This window comes from Calliphora vicina, chromosome 5 (genome assembly GCF_958450345.1).
Source record: "Calliphora vicina chromosome 5, idCalVici1.1, whole genome shotgun sequence".
In the NCBI taxonomy this organism is placed as follows: Eukaryota; Metazoa; Arthropoda; class Insecta; order Diptera; family Calliphoridae; genus Calliphora; species Calliphora vicina.
This window is the reverse complement of record NC_088784.1, coordinates 110003320-110024035: the sequence shown is the minus strand read 5'-3', so window position 1 is coordinate 110024035 and position 20716 is coordinate 110003320. Positions and strand designations below refer to the sequence as shown.

General features: G+C 28.8%; 1 protein-coding gene across 2 annotated transcripts in view; it reads left to right on the top strand.

Moving 5' to 3' along the window:
- LOC135959988 (uncharacterized) overlaps nt 1-13129 on the top strand; it is a 48215-nt gene extending 35086 nt beyond the window's left edge. The window contains exons 3-6 of one of the 2 annotated variants that reach the window (XM_065511157.1): nt 11697-11917; nt 11981-12291; nt 12361-12519; nt 12769-13129. In XM_065511157.1, coding sequence (XP_065367229.1) covers nt 11697-11917; nt 11981-12291; nt 12361-12519; nt 12769-13091 — 1014 coding nt within the window. In that variant the 3' untranslated portion in view covers nt 13092-13129. Of the gene's footprint in view, nt 1-11696; nt 11918-11980; nt 12520-12768 lie in introns of both variants that reach the window. The other variant, XM_065511156.1, reaches the window with a different exon arrangement.
- Nucleotides 13130-20716: the final 7587 nt, after the last annotated feature.

The following is a 20716-nucleotide window of genomic DNA, read 5'->3' as shown; positions in this document are numbered from 1 at the left end:
ATAACCTTTATTTGTTGTTGTTTTAACATTTAAACAAACTACCAAACAAATAATAATAAAATAATAAAATAATAATATATGTAGTACATCAATACAGTGTATCACAAAACTGTTTTATTTTTTATTTACACATTTTTTCGAGGGGACCTTCCATGGGGACTAGGGACAAATGTTGCCGGATTTTCGTTTTCCATATTTTGCAGTATAATTTCAGAGTATGTACTTAGAACTAATTTGTGCAAAATTTTATCAGGAAACAAACCTTATCAGCAAAGAGTATTTGTGGAAAATTTCAGCCAGCTAGCTCCTTTCGTTTGGGCCCTATCGTGTTTTTAATAGACGGACGGTCATAGCTAGAACGTTTTAGAATCTTATGAGGACCCAGAATATATATTACTATATATTCTAAAAATAATTTGATGTGTTACAAACGGATTGACAAAATCAATATACCTTGCATCTTTTTTGATGGTGAGTATTAAAAGGCAAAATACTTTTGTGACCTTCAAATTGTGACGCAAAATGATAAAATGCAACAACAACTAAACAAAAGTAAATATTGTAAACATTTTTTGGGGTTTTTACCATTTTGCAACGAAAATATTGATTCAAGTGCTTTTTACAATCTCATTTATGAATGAAAAATAAATTTGTCCAAAAAATGCTTAAGCGAAATAGTTTTGTGATACACTGTATTTCTGGATGTACGAGTATATGTATATCGTCCCCTTAATAAAACAATAGTGTATAAGCATATAAACCATTTTCAATTGAAATATTACTTTTGTTCTAGAATCTAGATGTCTACTAACCAGAGACCGAAAATAACGGGTTCACTTTCATTTCAGTGGTAAATTCTTATTCGCAGCCATTTAAAAATATTTTTTTGTGATATATCACTGAGAGAGTGATTTATTCGAGAACATTTTAGGTTTGGGGTTGAGAGAAACAGAAAAGAAACAAACACAAATAATCTGGATGAGTGATTTATAATTTATTTTTTTCGTAAAGGTCAGCCTGTGACTTTTATTTGCGAACATGAAAAATAAATCGCATAAATGCATTTGATGCAAATCAACGCATAAATATATAAAATTTATCAAAAGTTTAATAACAATTTAAAAAAAAATTCTCATTTCTGTTACTCAGACTTCATTACTTCATACTTATCATATTATTTCCATAATTTGTTAAAAATTACTAACAATATGTTATTGTATGTAAATAAAAGAGAAAGTAACAGTTATTAAGAACAAGAACAAATGAATTGTTTATCTCACACCAAACCATTAAAAAACAATAAAAACGAATAAAGGTCATACCAAACCTTTTAAAAAAAAATCATTTTATAACTGTTATTTTCAGTGATTTATTTTTATCACAAAAATATAAATCACAATTTGGGTTTTTTGGTATATGGACGAGTTATTTTCGATCTCTGCTACTAACACACACATTTTAAACTCAATTATTTCCAAATGGCAAAAAAATTATACACTATTGTTTTATTAAGGGGACGATATGTATTAAATTGTGCAAACATTCAAACATACATAATTGTACATCATTATAAATACTGGAAGAGTTTTCATTATTTGTTTTGAAAAAACGAAAACAAAAAAATTGTTCTCTTCTCATTTCAAAAGCACCATCAACAACAACAATGAACATAACCCGCTACTATTGTATGCAAATCAGTTTATCAGCGAATTCCTATATTTAATACAGGTTGTTGTTGTTTCTGCTGCTTCTTCTTCTTTTATCTGGCTGTTAATTGCTTTCTATATTGTTGTTGTTGTATTTGAAATGCTATTTATGGAAATGAAATTAACAGCGAGAACATACACAAACTTACACACAAATATTAACACTGACAGTTGTTCTCTGGATATAAAGTGTCATTTAAATAAATAAAATTAATGAAAAAAAAAATAATAATTAAAATAAGTAAAGAAATCAAGGTAATTATGACATCACACAGAAACAAAAAAAGTATGTATTTATGTTTGTTAAAACAATAGCAATAATTGTTTAAAATTTTTTTTTTATTTGTAAAGCAAAAACAACATATTATTATTGTTCGCTCGTAGTAAATGAGTAGAACTTATTGTTCATTTTGAAATTTATGTTCATACATACATACATATGATGTATGTATATTAGGATGGCCCCAATTGTATGGGGAAAATAAGGTAACTATATTCCCAACTAAATTTAAGTTTAGTTTGTTTGCAGAGAAACCATGTTTCTAAATGTTGGTCCAGCTCCAGTATTTGGTGAGCTGAATCAAAGAATAAACATTTCCAATTTTTATACCCTACACCACCATAGTGGGGCAATTTTGAAGATATTTCGATCAAATTTGGTATATATTACTTTTTCGCCCCAAGGACCAAGCCTATTGAAACTGGCTGAAACTGGCATAATATTATCCGCTCCTGACAGTCATTTCCAAGCCGTTCTACGAGACTGTCGTAAACTAGTGATTTTGGATAACTTAGAGACAAATGCACTACACAATTAACGTTTAAAGTCCCTACACTATAGATTACATAGACACTTAAGTGAAAGTTGTCTTTATGCTAGATTACATATAAAGTATCCAATTGACTTCTCTCTGCATTACAAATAGCTCGTCAAATAACCCAAAATATATAAATTGTAGTCAGCCAAGTAATCAGACATTATTAACAATTTCCGTCTATAAGGGATACATTTACTAATTGCTTAATTTCTGCGTTATTACAAGATACAAATTAAGGTTGGATGCTACTTTACAGCACGATCAAAATATTGATGATTTTAAAAGGAAAATCACAATATAGAACCTCTATGGCTTTAAACAAGTATTCATACCAAGATATTACATCGTTTTTTCAGAAGAAAAGTTATGTTAAAAATAGTTTTAGAACTTTAATTGTTTAATTCCTGGTATAATTTAAAGAGTTTTAACTGCTGGCACAGAAATATAAGTGCATATTTTTAAAATTTTTAGGTCATATTTTGATTTTTTTGAAGCATATTTTAGGCGCATATTTTCCAATAATAAATGCATTAAAATCCGCCCCCTAGTAATTAGTTTAACCTTCATATAAATTCACCAAAAAAATGTTTCCATTTTTCAAAATTGAAATATCTGAAATACAATTGGCAAACTGTGAAATACAATTAGAAAATTGTGAAATAACAAAGAAAACTTCTGAAATATAATTAGAAAATTCTGAAATGTATTTGGAAAATTTTAAAATTTAATTGGAATTTTCTGAAATACAATTAGAAACTTCTGAAATACAATTGGATATGGTGTATTAGGCATTTTATATGAATTTTTCTAAACCTATTTTATTCGATCTGATTGAGGCTTATATATACATATGTATATATCAAACTTTATAAGCTTTCCACTGATATACAACAATTAAATAACTACATTAGGTTATAAAACAAACATTTTACACATATTTTTTGAGGCTACCCTAATGTACATACATACATATATGTACGTCAAATTTTAATCGCTTTATATGACGTCGTTACAAAGCATGTTTTATTTGACTATGTCATGTCGTTTAAAATCATTTTTATAAAATATTTAATTTATTTAATGCTCTTATTAATACACCCTACACCTCCTACACGTGGGATTTATAAAACGTTCTTTTATTTCGACTAATTACTTTGTATACGATTTATATCTACAATGTTGCAGGAGAGTGTATTTATAATAAAAGCGACTGGTGACTGTGAATCAATATTTCGAATTATGTATTATAATAAAAAAAATTTTTTGGTGAAAAAAATTCGGGTTAAAAAATATTTTTCCCGATTTTGACCAATTGTAGGTCCGATCGGGCGTTGCAAATGCCTTTAAAATATCTATGATTAGATATCCATATTGTCTTCATTAATGACATAATAATCCAGATATAGATTAAAAATTGAGGTTGTCTTGTTTTTTCCTTATATCTCAGCTATTTTTGAGCCGATTTTCTCGATTTAAACCAGATATGCCGACTGTACTACATGTAGTTCTTGTTTACAGGATACGTCACGTTTATCAAAATACCATTTTTTGTTGTTCACATACTTAGTACTCACCACTACCTCATGGGAGATTGTGTGATTGCATTATTTTTTGGTACTATTTTTGAGTTATTGAATTTTTAGTTTGTGATATTTTCAAAATGCCCATATTTAGTCATTATGGACATATCTCGTTTGTACTGAAAGTAAAATTTTGTACATTTACAAGTGAATAAATACTATATTTTTTTGGAATTTATATTTATGAAGAGTAGCTTGATTGTTATATGCATGAATGTTTCATTATTGCGTTTTAGTTTTTTTGTTGTGACCCCAAAGTCCTATATATAGGACGACTTAAAAAAACACTTTTTTCAATAAATTTTTAAAAAATTTTAATTGAACTGTTTTTCATTTCTCATTTGCTTCCAAAATAATATAAAAGTACTTTTAAAATGATCAAGCTCAAGCCGTCGGCATATCTGCGGATATATTGATGTATGAATCATATACATATTTAAGTTATTTGGGGGCTATGGAAAGTTGATTTCAACATACTGACTGACATGACTATATCGACTTCGCTATCTATAACGAAGCTTATGAATTTGAGAATAAACATAACAAGTATTTTTACCAAATTATACTTTAAAATACAAAATTTAAAATTTTTTCGAAAGTTTTTTCCAATTTTTTTTTTAGTTTTTTAAAAATTTTTCTTTTAAATTTATTATTGAAGAAAAAGTTATGAAAAAATTTTTTTTGGTTAAAAGAAAATTCGGGTTAAAAATTAGGTTTCACTCTTTTATTGTTGCAATGGACTTTAAAATATCTATCATTAGATATCTATAATGTCTATATTAATCCAGATGTAATCCACTTAGTAATACAGATAGAGATAAAAATAGGCCAAAAATCGAGGTTGTCCCGGTTTTTTCCGATTTTCAAGATTTAAAATAGCAAGCGTGCTGAAAGAATTCCCGATATATTGATGTATTAATCATGTTTGTAAATTATTTGGGGGCTACGGAAAGGTGATTTCAACTTATAGACGGACATGGCTATATCGACTTCGCTATCTATAACGATCCAGAATTTATGTATATACTTTGTGAGTTCGCAAATGAAAAATTTTGAAATTACAAACGGAATGACAAACTTATATATACCCTTGCCACTCATGGTGAAGGGTATAACAAGAGTAATAGTGTTCACAAAGCGCTGCTGGGCATCTAAAAATCAGCGAAACATGGTCCAAAATTAAAGAAATCAAATTAATTAATTTTAAAGTTTTAACTTGTATCGTATATGTCCGTATAATGATTTTTTTGCTAAATATCGTCCTGAAAAATCGGTTTCGGTCAGAATCTACTGAGTACTTATAAATCATGAGAAGAGAAAGCTAATGTAGTTAAATGTTGGTTGCTTTCTCTTTTCAGAATTATATTTAGTTCAGTATATAGCGCTAGCTGGATCCGTCTAATACAAGTACATATTTATAGATTCATATTTATGAATCTGAGAATAAATATAAAAATAAGTGGTTAGAAAAATGTATTCCTAAATTGCTGGAAATATAATGACGAAGTAATTTTATTACTGGTTACAAAATATACTCCTGTTAATTTTAGCAATAAAGTATCAGGCGACATTGACATAAATTTTGTTCTTAAAGCAATTAAAAGATAATTACAAAATGAGTTTCAAACCGGTCTCAAGTAAATAAATTCGCAAAATTAAAACAATGTAAAATTTTGCTAAATTCCAAAAATATTGCTGCTTTTTAGGGATTCATTAAAGATAGTATTGGGTAAAGTTTGTATAACAGAAATGATATAGAGTATAACAGAAAATCCATATTACTGACAAACAATATTTTCTATTCAAGTTTATTACAACAATTGTTTAATTTTTTACGTAATTATTTATTAGAACTATTATTGTTTGTTAACACTTAACTACTTACTGTTTTAGAACTGTGTATCTACTACTACTTACAACGACATCTACGAGATACAATTTGAAATGAAGATGTCAAACATGTTTCAACTACAATTAGCAACAAGACATTGATGTTGATTTTATTTCATTATGAGTTAAATAAAGGTTATCAAAAGTAATTAGTTTCTTAAAAATTGTTAAAAATAAATAAATGTTTTTTTTAATGTTTTTTGAGACAAAAATAAATGAAACTTGTTTGTGGGTTTATAGGAAAATAAATATGACTTTTACAGGTCTCTGCTTGTATCTACAACTTTTTTTTTTAAATGACATTGAACTTGCTTTTTATTAATAAATACGATACAAATACTTGCTACTCGTTTTATGATCTGATGATCGTACTCAATACCTATAGATTCATACAATACGGAGGGAGATTGTTTCAATATTGATTATTCAATCTGCGCTGTCTATAAAAGCACCAGCACTGAAATATTTAAGTAAAATCTTTTAATTCATGTAAATTTATGGCGTTTTAATTGTTTAATCGCATTGACATCAGTGTGAGGGGGTTTTAAGAACAACTGGAGCTGTTCTGTCTTTAGTTTTTTTGTTTTAAATTAATAAGATTTTTAAAGCAAAAGTGTTTTAAAGTAGATACAAAAACCACCTTGACTTTATGATAAAAACTAATTAAATAAATAAATTATACTTAAATGTCATGCAAGGAGTAAAATCTCCTTCAAAATCAATAAATTGAAATTTGCTTTATGCTAAAATAGCAAGTAAAAATGGTGTAAAAAGCAAAGTGTTGTAGAAAACCTGTTATACACAAAATATTCGATACAATAACAGCTGCACACATAGTTTCTATAGTAAAATACTGTTATACAAAATATTTTGTATAGAAAACACTGCTATACACCAGATCAGTAAATGAATGATTCATATTTAATTCATCATGAAATTCACCAAAATATGAATTTTATTTAAATTTGAATAAATTCATCATGAATAAAAAAGTCGGAATCTGAGCTTATTTTTTTGTACTTTTTATCTGAATTGAAAAATGAATTCGAATGAGGGTCAATAACAAAATGATTTCATTACAATTTTATTGGGTATGTCAATTTAATGGGTACATATCTGTCATTTATTCTCACTTAGATATTGAATATTATAGTGTAAACACCAAAGTTTTTTTTGCTCCGAAAATGAGAAATTTTGTGCCAACAGCGCGTCACATTCGGGAAGTTTTTCTTTACTTCTTTAATTTGAAAGAAAGTGCCGCACACATTGCTCATTAAAGCTTATGGTGAATGTGTTTCAGCGGTTTCAAGGTGCGAGAGAGGGTTTGTGCTGTTCAGAAGTCCAGGCCAGGCAAAAATATTTGAAAGCCAAGAATTAGAGGCATTACTCAATGAAGATTGTTGTCAAACTCAAAAAGGGCTTGCAAAACCATTGAGAGCTACTCAATTAGCAATTTCAAAACGTTTTCAATCTGCAGGATTCATCCAAAAGCAGTTAAATTGGGACCATACGATTAGAATCCGAGAGACATTGAAAGATGATTTTGCATGTCCGAAATACAGCTTGAACTTTATAAAGGAATATAATTTTTGCAACGAATCATTACTAGAGATGAACAATGTAATCATTACAATAACCCAATGCGTAACAGATCGTATGTGAAGCACGGCCAACCAGACGAATCGACACCAAAGCCAACTATCCATAGCGCTAAGGTAATGCTCTGTATTTGATGGGACCAAAAGTTTCCTATCTATTATGAACTGCTGGAATCTGGCCAGTCCATTACAGGTAACCTCTACTGAACGAAACTGATTTGTTTGAAGCTAGTATTGGTCGAAAAATGCCCAGAATATGCGGCCGTAATATTCCATCATGACAATGATCGGCCAAATATTTCAATAACTGTTAAAAAGTATTTAGAAAGAAGTGGTTGAGATGTTTTGCCTCACCAACTTTATAGTCCAGAATGTGCCCCGTCCGACTCTCTGGGATACGTTTTTCTTTTGAACAGAGTATGCGATATTGGCTTGATTTGTTCTTGGCCTCAAAAGATGAGCAGTTTTTTTGGTTCGGAATCCATATGTTGCCATAAGGATGGGAAAAGGTCATAGCTAACAATGGCCAATACTTTGAATGAATTTTTATTGTACAAATGTTTCAAAATAAAAGCTAAACACTTGAAAATTCAATTAATTTTTTGGATGGATCGAATGCATTCAATAATTTTAATTCATGATGAATTCATAAAATTTTAATTTCATTCATATTTTGAGCAAATTTAATGCCTTCAAGAATTTTTAAAAAATTAAAATTCATGAATGATTCAAAGATTCATTCACAAATTAATTATTCTTATATTTTTTTGTAGAGAAAACAAAGCTATAAACCATGATACAATAATTGTAGAAGGTAGAATCACTAGGGAGAGTTTTCAATATTTAGCCCTATAACGTCAAACTTTGATTTTGATTTTTTTCATATTTTTTTATATTTTCTTTTGTTTGACTTTGCAAGAATTGTATAATTGAGAATTTATTTTCTACTGAGTATACCTTATGTTGTTGTATCATGGCTATAAACAATATTTTCTGTAGAACTGATAATGTTTTTCTGTTAAAAGTACCTACACTTTGAAATAAAATTAGGTTTTAAATTAAATTTTAAAATGTTTAACTACATATGTACATATATTTATGTATATAAATAATCACATTTGTTCAAAAACTAAATATGATTTCTGTTTTAAAGTGAGTGTTGTTAATCCTCACATCTAGGTGCTGCTGTGCTGTTGTTGATGAATGATAGTTTTCGTTTGAAAACCTCTAAAATCCGCTTAAATAATAAAAATACGAGTATATTTTGAAAAAAATGTAAAAAAAGAATTTCAACGCGGTGTTGCTAAAATATTTCATTTAAAATTTATAGACATTTTTATTCTATAAATAAATAAATTGTTAATAAAAACTCAAATAAATCTAAATAAAAACTGTCTATGATAGACAGATATAAATACAAATACTTGGTTTACAGCAGTACAAATACAAACTCCACCCCCTCCTGAATTTGACAAACTGACACATATGTATGTTCATTAGGGCGGCTCAAATATATATTTAAATGTATCTGTTGTTTTACAAATATTTTTATTGGCTCTTAACATATGTAGTCCACCCTAATGTACATCCATCAAAATACTTTACCGTAAAATTTTATGCAAAAACAAGCTTCATTCACATGTGAGTATGTGAGATTCGGATTTGTTAAAAACTATTTAGTTTTTGTTTTGTTGTTGTAGGAGTTTACGTTTCTTTTGAATAATTGATGTCACGTTCTATGATGAGAAATCATGAATTCTGATAATGGTGTAAAATGACAACAAAAAAAAGTGTACAATATGTATTTCTAAAATGTAGAAAAAACCAAAGCTTTTATGGTAGATTTATATCATTTTAAATAATAAAGTTAAATATTTTTTAAAATAACAAATCTTCTAATATTAAAACTAACTGCACTTTTTTTCACAATTGAAAGTTTTATTCATATAATCTTTATCTTCTATAAACATTTGTAGTATATAAATTTATTTAAAGTATTGGCCATTGGTAGCCTATTCCCATCTTTCTGACAACATATGGATTCCGAGCTAAAAGAGAGCTATCTGCATCGATCGAAAGAAATAGTAGTCGGATGGGGCGTGTGAGGCATAACTTCCCAACCACTTCATTCTAAATACTTTTTAACAGATATTGCAACAGGTGGCCGAGCGTTGTCATAATAGAATATTACGATTTCATGTCTATTCGCTTCAAACGAATTAGTTCGGTACAGGTTCCCTGTAATGGTTTGGTCAGCCTTTAGCAGCTAATAATAGATAGGACCCTTTTGGTCCCACCCAGGCGCGGTTCCAGGTCAACCATTTGTGGGGGGGGGAATTGAAATTTGTTCTACATTTTTCTTCTTATTCCTTTTTTTATATGAAAACTTTTCGGTTTTGGGGGGGCAATTTCCAATTTCACCCCTCCGGATCCGCGCCTGGTCCCACCAAATACAGATAATTACCTTAGCTCCATGGATATTTGTCTTTGCTGTCGATTAGACTGGCTGTGGCTTCACATACGATCTATTACTCTGTGGGTTATTGTATGAATGGATCCATTTTACATCGGTGCAAAAATTATCGTCTTTCAAGGTTTCTCAGCTTCAATTCGTATGGTATCCAATTTCCCTACTTTTGGATCAATCCAGCAGCTCGCAAACGTTTTGAAATTGATGCTTGAGTAGCTGCCAATAATTTTGCAAGCTCTTGTTGATTTTGACAACAATCTTCATTGAGTAGTGTCTTCAATTCATGGTCTTCAAACTTTTTTGACTGGGTTGAAACCGATGGAACACATTCAAAATTAGCTTTGGTGAGCAATCGGTGAAATGTTTTTTATAACAGTCGATTTTAAAGACAATTTGTATAGCCGTTTCTATACAAAATTTTGTGAGGTTGAAAAGTTTTTTTTTATTAATACATTCTCATCATTTCGGGTTTTACGATTAGGTGTCGTTTCTTATTATTAGAGCTTGACCGATACTGAATCTAAAGCAAGTCACTTGCGGAAGAACTTCTGCAAGTATTTGCAGAACACTTCAATTTCCACTCAAACCAAAACTTGCGGAAGTCTGCTTCCAGAAGTAATTTGTTGAAGTTATTACGACGAATTTGCTGCAAGAAATTTAAGACGTGTTTCCACACAATGTGAATACAGATTGCAGTAGAGTTTGCTTTTTTTAAGAATGACAGTATAAAATTGTCTTGTGGCAAAGTAAGATTGGCAGCTGACATCGCAGCATATTAATTTGAAAAGAAACAGAAATAAATGTTTGGGTGAGAAATTGAGTGCGGCGGCGGATAGATTTAAGTTTCGAAAATACATTGCTTGAAGAATTGTGGACCGAAGATTTGTTTAACTTTCTTTGTTTACTTCTTGACAAAATTGATTTCGGAGGTTCATGAGGCGCTATTAAACCTATTGCCGTTTTGTTTTTTAATTCTATTCTTATAGTCTTTTGTGGACGTGTCCCATAATTCAGGATAACTTTCATGCTTTTAAATTACCAAATAAGTTTTTCACTACTCCAAACGAAAACAGAAGATACCCAACGTATACACGACTTCTTCTGCAAGTCTTCAAACTACTTGCAGTTCACAGCAAGTCGTCCAAGTTACTTTCAGCAAGCAACAAACACATGTTTCCACATCATTTCTGCAAGCCGTGACTTATGGAAGTCGACTTCTAATACGTGTTTACACGACAAAAACTTATGGATGTCACTTCTGGAAGCAACTTCCACAAGAAAACTTGGTAGTGGACACACTGCTTAATATTCGGTGAGAAGGAAAAATCATTATTTTAATTTGAGAGCATATTTTAGCACACTTTACATTGTGTGGACTCCAGTAATCTTGAATAATTAAACTGAACAGTTGGGTACAGTTGTTACAGGAATTTTAGACATTATCTACTTATTATTCTATGGTTTAAATAAACTTCAGAAAAATCTAAAAAGCTTCAACACTTATTTTGATAGTTCCCAGATTTACATATTTCAGATTTTACTGCATATTTCTACAGATTTTTTCGTTTTTTTAGTGCATGAAAATCTCAGTCCAGTTAAAAACTAAATATATGTATGTTTTTTTATAATTCTAGTTCAGTTCCCATGATCCTCATACACCGCAGTGGCGTGTGGACCCTTGCCAACTGGAGGAGACTGCCCCTGAAATGGAAGATCCAGTAAGACTGTTCCATGGCAGAGTACGCATAGTGTGGGAGCATCGCAATCACACGTTAAACTCGAAACTAATGGTCACCGTTTTGGGTAAGGGAGATGAGTGTCGCAGTGAAAAGAAACATCAATGTTTAAGAATAGGGTAATTTTTAAATTTGTTTCAAGTTTTCTTTACAAAATATTTACTTAACTTTGTCAACCGTAGGGATGATCCCATCTTGTGCATTTCCAAAGATTTAATATGCGATGGCATACGTCATTGTCCCTATAGCAATGAGTATGACAGTGATGAGGATTACGCTATGTGCTGGAAACGTAGTCGTCTGGGAGAACCCATGCCACCCTCCATGGAATCGGATATTTTTGAACATTTTGCCTTGGAGGTATTCCGCAATTTGTTTGCCTATGATGTGCCCTCCATAACCAAAGCCACCAGCAAACCTTTTCTACAGTCGGACGATGATGTGACCGAGCAGACCATTAGCAATAAAACCACATTGCATAAAGTGGAAGGAGGTAAAGAATTTAACGAAACTCTTACAGAGGAACAAGATTCAGGAAAATCAAATGCTACTATACCCATAGGCAAGGCAGACAATGCGACTAGTGCGATAGGAGGTCATCACAGACGCAATTCAACACGCACTGGTGTCAATTCAGATCTGTCCAAGTATGGTCCTTGGGGTTATCTCATGCTGGGCATGTTGTTGTGTGGCGGCGCTTTGCTGATTTGTGGCTTATGGGGTAAGTTTGACATGAAGTTAGACCGTAACAATGACACGACCTATAAACCCCGTTCTTACCACCAACTCTCATTAACCCTGTTTCCTCTTAAATGTGCAAATTTCATAATCCTAAATCCCAAACACTTACAATACTTACTACCCATCCCATATCCTGGCTATCTCGCCCTGTTTTGTGTACTGTTTTGTCTGTCCTTAGTTTGGTGTTGTCGCTTTAGCTATCACATTCAAACCATACGTTCATTTTCAGCCTCCGCTTCCCAGCATGCGGCCAACAATGAGCGCGCATCTGCTTTAGCCTCAGCCAATGAAGCCATGAACAATCATTCCACTACCACAGCACCGCCCAACTACGAAGAATTGGATCCTCCTCCAGCCTACTCGGTTTTGTTCCCCAACCAAAAGGCCGCCTCGAGCAACACTTTGAATTCACTGGAAGTTACTAGCGCCCAGCCTTCCCTAACGCACCTACAGTTATCGCCCTCGGCAGCTCCCAGTAGTAGATCTACTTCGAGAATTGTATCGGAAAGGGCCAGTGGCAGTAATCATGCACCAACTCACAGCAACAATTGAAATGTGTTCTTTTAATCTCTATATTATTAGTTTGTTTAGTTTTGTACTCTCTACTTTAAACAGAAATTTAACTCTAACTCTATTGATAAGTTTGACTAGTAGAGCAGGGATACATATACTTTATATTCTTATTACTTACGTACATATTTAGTTAGAATCTCTTTTTATTTGAAAATGTATTTTTTAAATGGCAACTTTTTTGTGGTTGTCACGAAAAGCTTTGCATTTTTTTTTAAATTAAGACAATTAAAGCTTAACAACGACTGACTTAATTCTTAGTTATAAAACATAATAAATAGCAACACAATAATAATAATCGTTTTTGTAGGTTTATTGTAGTTGGTGACTAGGTTAAAATGCTGGTTTAACTAGAGTTTAAACTAACTTGCCCAGTACTAAATATATGATTTGAGAACTTTTTCATTAAAACTTTGTAATAAAGCTTTAAATTTCTAAGTTATGTTGTCTAATTTTAATAATTTAATATTCACAATGTGTAGTTATTTTTAAACCTAAAGTTATATTGACAATTTTCATACAAACCTAAGGGTTAGCAAATAACCAGACATCATGAAAATGGTGCTGAATTATTTATTGACTTATTCTAATAAATCAAGTTTAAACTTAGTTTCTGAAATCTTGGCTTAAAATGCTGAAAAAGCTTCCTAAGTTTGAAATCTCAAAGAAATAAAGCATAAAAGAGCGTATTAACATATTTGTTTGAAATCTTAGCTTAAAAGCTTTAAATCATGTTTTTAAAGTCATAATCAGCCCAATTATGAATAAAATTCCCTTTCCGTTTTTTTAACATAGAATTTGAATAGGAAAAATGAGAAAAGGGAAAAAACTCCCAGGGAATTTTTTTCATAATTGGGCTAAATAAGAAATTAATTTAATTTAAATAATTCTTGAAAAAGTTTTCATAGTTTAAATTAATTTTTTGAGATTTTAGCTTAAAAGCTCTAAATCACGTTTATAAATTCAAAATAAGAAATCAATTTAAGTCAAACCTTGTATGTTTTAAATAAAGCTTATTAAAATATTGCTTGAAAAAGCTTCTTAAGTTAATATGGTTTAAGCATATTTTTTGAAATCTCAGAGAAATAAATATCTTGTGAAATAAAGCTTAAAAGAGCTTATTAACATATTTATTTGAAATCTTGGCTTAAAAGCTCTAAATCATGTTTTCAAAGTCATAATTTAATTTAAATAACTCTTGAAAAAGCTTAAGTTTTCATAGTTTAAATTAATTTTTTGAGATTGTAGCTTAAAAGCTCTAAAACATGTTAATCAATTTACTTCTAAACTGAAATAAAGTTTTAAAAAGCTTCTTAAGTTCTCTATTTCAAATATTTTATCAAAAATTCTTTTTAAACCCAGTATTTTAACCTGGTTTTCATTAGTTCCACTAAAATTTATTTAAGTTTCCAATAACCAATAAAAAAATAAAAAATTTGTAAAATTTTGTTCAACTGTAAAATTATTTATTTCAAAATTTCTGTAAAACAATTTATTTTTTTTTTTGTAATTGCTAATTTTTTTTTAAGAAAACCTGACTCAAATTTGTATTTTATGTTATTTTTTTAATTGTAATATTTTATTTTGTTTAATTTAATTCCATTTAATTTATTTGTAATAAAAAAAATAGTTGACAACATTTAATGTACAATAATAATGGCATAAATGTCTACTCTTTTATTCCTTTGTTAGCTTTTGTAATAAGTCTATTGTTTTTTTATAGTTTGCGTCCATATTTGTAATATTTAATTTAATTTTATTTAAATATATTGTATTTACTTATAAAAAAAACACGATTGTAGGTTTTTAGTGAATAGTTAAATTTAAACCAGAATAAAATTTTTAAGAATAATAACGAAATAATTGTTAATTTATACGATAATGTGATATAATTTAAATAAAAATGAAATAATTATACGTCCACTATTTTATGTTTAAAAAAAGGCAAAAATAATAAAAAATACTGAAAAAAATTATTAATGGTTATGAATTTATTTTAACAAAGAATGAATAACATTATTTTATCTGCTCAATTCTGGATATATTTTATTATTAATTTAACGGAAAGCTTTCTGCGTAGTATCTTATACGTAATAGACTAGCTTGTCGCTTTAACGGAACTGAACAGCTGATAGAATTTGTCATATTGTGGGCGACAAATTATAATTAAGCGAAATAATGCACTTACTTATTTTTACATCACGAAAATATGAACAAATTGTGAGGATCGTCAGAAAGAACAACACAAATAAATTAGTTGAATACTGGTGACCTGTGATCAGATACAATCCGATTTTATATATTGCATATATGTATATTGCAATTATAATCGGACTGTAAAATATTTAGAGCAGTTATAGCTATCAAATGTAACGAAACGAGAGAGTACACGACCAGAAAATGTCTCATGTAATTATTGTATTGTTTCGTGGGCTGTATGGAATGTGGTCTTGTTGAAACCATATGACGTCTACATCAATATCATTAAAATTAGTTAGAAGGAACTTTGTTATAATGCCACTATATCGAGTTCAAGTAACAGTCACTACTCATACTCGAAGAAGTATGATCCAATAATGCCGCCAGATCAATTAAGATTAACAAAGTCATCAAGGTGAAAATGTTACAACTTATTTTGAAATCATACGCTTTTTGAAAGCAATTCAAAACTAGCTCTTTCTGGTTTGAATACAGGTTAGGGTTCCTAATTTCCCGAATTTTTTCCATTCGCAAGAATTAGTAACAAAAATGTTTTCATTCCCGGGAAATCCCTGAAATAAGTAGTTTAATACTAAATTAAACGGAAAAACAGTAAAATAGTTTCCTATTTGACCGGTTTTCTCCTACTCGAAGTTTTTTTTAAACAATTTTGCCAATATGTCCTATAAGTTTCCTTAGAGACTCATTTAAGAACTCAAAATTTCAACTTGTGTTAAGTCGTCTTACAAGGTCTTCTATGTGGGAAGTTTTGCTTTACTTTTTTAATTTGAAAACAAGTAAGAAAGTATGGTCGGTCAAGCCCGACCTAAGTAAATAGTAGTGTATTCATTCGACTAATGATCGTTCGATTAAGCGAATAATTTCTTACGAATAATTATTCGAACAATTTAAAGATGGCCATTTTCGAATAACGAATAATTCGAACAATTTTATGTAGAATAATCGAATAAATGTTCATATATATTTAAATTTATTAAATTGCTTAAAATTTTTCATAATTTAAAATTTAAATAAGTAAAAATGATTAATGATTGTACTGTTTCTGAAATTCGACAAATAACTAAAGACAAAGGGACTTTCGATCATTGTAGATGAGTGTTCCGATAGCTCCTTCTATAAATATATAAATATTACTGCAAGAAGTTACAATTCCGAAAACAAATTTTTAAAAATTTTGAACTTAGGACTTGAACCAATGAAAATAAAAGGTACGGAATAAAATATTTGTTATTTAGCTGGCGAAATATTAGAATAATCGAAATTAATAATCAAAATATTAACTTACATTAAAGTGGAGTGGACAATGAATGATATCAAACTTTGGACAGATTCCCTTTATTGTGTAATTCCCCAAGACATTTTTATTAAGCAAAGATTCCGCAACGTTGATATAGATTGATGTATATTACAATTTGTTATAAATAATTTAGAAATAGTGATTAATTAATTTGCTAAATAATTAGTTACTCAATTTAAAACCCGAATTAATGAACGACATAAAAAAGTTGTTAATACGTTTATATTGTATTTGAATTCAGGATCATGTCCAACTAGCTCAAATTTTTTAAAGCTTAGCTCCAAAACGGAAACTAAGGGTTTTGCTAGTCAATTTTTTTGTAGATTGTTCGGGAGTTAATCTGATCAGAATATTTCTGTTGAAAATTTCATAATGGACTTTGTTTTTGAAAGTTTTTTAACATTATCAATACTTGAATTGTTAACTTTAACGTTATTTTTTGTTTTTCTTTGACAATAAAATATTAAAAAACCTACATCAAAACTTCATTCTTTACTTTTTTAAAAAAATTTAAATTATTCGAATAATTCGATTAATTTTAAACGTGTGATCGAATTATTCGAACAAGTTAAAATCTCTTATTCGAGTTATTCGTTTTATTCGAACAAGAAAAAAATCGAATACCCTAGTAAATAGCCATTTTTCTATTAAAAATATCAATAATTTATATTCGTGCGTGATTTTCGGAAGTGGGCCTTATATGGGAGCTATGACCAATAATATACCGATCACCATGAAATTAGGTCGTGTGATTTATGTCTATATTAAAGTCAACTATGTTGAATTTTGTGAGTATACCAACAGTTTTAAGCGATTTATGCACGTTAAAGTGATTTGCGGAAGCGGGTATATATGGGAGCTATGACTAATTATGAACCGATCGTAACAAAATTTGGTGACATGAATTTTTTATATATAAAACTTATTTGGAGCGAATTTTGTGTAGATACATGTATAAATTAAACATTTATGACCGATAAAGTCCAATTTCGGAAGGACATTTGTATGGGGGCTAGGTGAAATAATGGACCGATTTCAGCCAGTTTCAAACCAAATTTGATTTTTGGGAGTTACAAAAATCTGCACAAACGCATAATACCCTCCCCATTATGTTGGTGTAGGGTATAAAAATACCCACAAATTGATGGTGGGTATACAAAGAATATAACACTCTTACTAGTTTTTCATTTTGTCAATTTTAACACACTATAACTTATATAAGGATGAAATTACCGTTACCACTTAGTTACCCTTAGCAAAATAATCCAAATCCGTTTTAAATCGGTAGCCATTTTATTTAACTTTTGCAAAACTCCTGGTAATACAGGTTCGTATCTGCTGCAAATATTGAAAACATAATAAACGACAACTGCCTAAAAGTAGACTTTGGTTTTCCTTATTGAGATTTATGCCAAGCGTTGCCATATGAGACAAATTATGTCCACCGCTTAACTTTGTATAATTTCTGGTTTTGTAATTGCTAAACCTTATTTTAATTATGACCTAATTATTGCAGTTACTTATTTCCACCTTTATATTTTGATTTACATTAACTAACTTACTTTGTTTCAATAAACTGATGAAGCTAACTGCTAAAAAGTTTTCCAATATTCGTAAGCAATTTTTAAATTTATTAAAGGTTTTTAAAACAAAATTTGTTTTATAAACCTTAAATAAATTAATAAATTGATTATGAATAAGGCCTGAGTTAATTTAAAAAAATGTAAACCATAGTTATGTTCAATGGTTTAAATTTTGATAAGTTTAAAGGATAAGCTTAAAGGAAATAAAACACATGGGATTTTTTTTTTTGTTTTACTATTGGAAAAAAAGTCATTGAAGACACAGTGGGTGTAGAACATTTTATTATTTTTTTCTTTTCCGAATGAACAAATGATTTGTTTTTCATTTTTGTGTTTTTTTTTTCTCATAATATTCTGTTGTGAAGTACATTTATTTAATCAATTTTTATTTTACATATACAATTTTTTGGTTTTTATTTTGTAGATTGGTTGGTTTGTTTTTAAGTAGTTTTTTCTTTCAGTGTTTCATTGGTTTTAAACATTTAATTGTAGGATGTTTTTTTTTTTCAAGTGTTACACATACAAATGATTTATTATTGATTTTATATTATTATATTAGATTTTTGTTTTTATTTTACTTTGAAAACTTTTCCACACATACACACTCACCTAAATTAATTTATTTATAATTTTCCTAAAAATTTACTAAGTTTTATTTTTGTTAGTTATTATACCTTTTACTTTAAATACTCGTAAGTCATAAAATTAATAAGTTAAAGATTTCGTTTGTTTACACTACACTAATAAAAACAAAATTTAAAAAATTAAATAGTGAACAAAAACTAAAAACAATTTACAATACAAAAAATAAAACAAAATAACCAAAATTAAATTATCTAAAAATCTAAAGCAAACAAAACTAATTTGTTTTAATTTCTTTAAAGTAATATGGACTGGTTTTGTTTTAAATTAATGTATTGTATATTAATTAGAATTATATTTAATTTGTTGCAAAATTGCTAAACATTTAGTGCCAATTTAAAGCATTTTTGTTTTGGTTTTTTGTTTTAGTTTATCAGAAAAATAAAGGAACTTGGCATTCACTCCTGTTTTTAACAAACTTATGGTGTGAATGCTCCTTTTATTTTCGTTTTATATAAATTTTTATTCATAAGAATTGGGCGTTTCTGTTTGTTTAAATTGTGTGTGTTTTTTTCAAATTTCACACATTTTCTATATATAAATTGTTACAGATATTTTTATCGTTCGTTTGTTTTTTGAACAATGATTTTGTAATTTTTCTGCATTTTTGTTTATAGTTAAAACTTATATTTAATTATTACAATAACTAAGTAACGGTATTAATAATTACGCTGACATTTAATATGATTTATAACTTCAGATTTCCAAAGCAGTTAGAATGACTAGTGTTTGGAAGTTTTAAAAAATTTATTATTTTAAGGATTTAACAGAAATCAATTAAGAAAATTTCCTTAAACTGCGTCGATTTTGCTTAGATTTAGTTCCTAACAAAATAAGTTTGCCAAGAATTGAATGATATTAAATGTATTCATATTTAAAATTTGTTTACATTTACTCTAAAAGAAGAAATATTTTCTGTAGTCCAATACATTTCGGAATATATTATACTTTGGGACTTTTCATACAGATTTACTGGAACTTTGAGGCAATTGTTCGTAATAATTAATTCTTAATTAAATTTTAAAAATTAAAGTTTATATCTTAACCAAACTGTTAATAAATTCATTACGAATAAATTCATAGTCTTAATTGCTTACTACATCAAACAAATTGAGTTCATTCCTTTTAGACTTCGTTCTTTACAGAAATAATTCCTTATTGAATCTTTCAAGTTTTCTTAAAATAAAATCCATTACAAATTGCTTTAAAAATGGATTGAATGATTACAATTTTCTTCAATTCAAATCTATTACAAAAAGGCTTGAAACTATAATTTTCAATTCATTTTGTAAAACAATTCGTATTAGATTTCAATTAATAAATATTTTGTCATTCAAATGTGTAATGAATTAATTCTATTCAAATTGAAGCTAAGTAGATTTCTTTCTTTTCACGAATAGTTTTATGGAATGAATTATATTACATTTATAGTTTTGAATTAAGGTTTTAGTGATTTAAGCTAAAATTTAATAAATTAATTTGAAGCTTTGCTTTGAGATCCAGCTGATATGCAAAAGTGCTAGGTTTACTCTTTTAAAAAATATGGCTGGACAAACCCAGTTGTAATCTTATGAAATTGAGTATAACTGCTTTATTAAATAAAAATGTGACAAATTTGTATTATTAGTTTATTTAATTTTTTTTAAACATTTGTTTTTTAAGAAAACATTGGAACATTCTTTGAGAGGAACTATTCACATAAAAAATACTTGTGGTATTCACACGGTCTGCTATTAGTCATATTGTTGTTGTAGTGTTTTAAACAACAAAAATATTATTTTATGACAAAACAGTAAACACAGTTCAAATAGTCGTATTAGTTTAGAACTTTTTTGTTTGAAACACAACAAAAATTTGTTTAAACT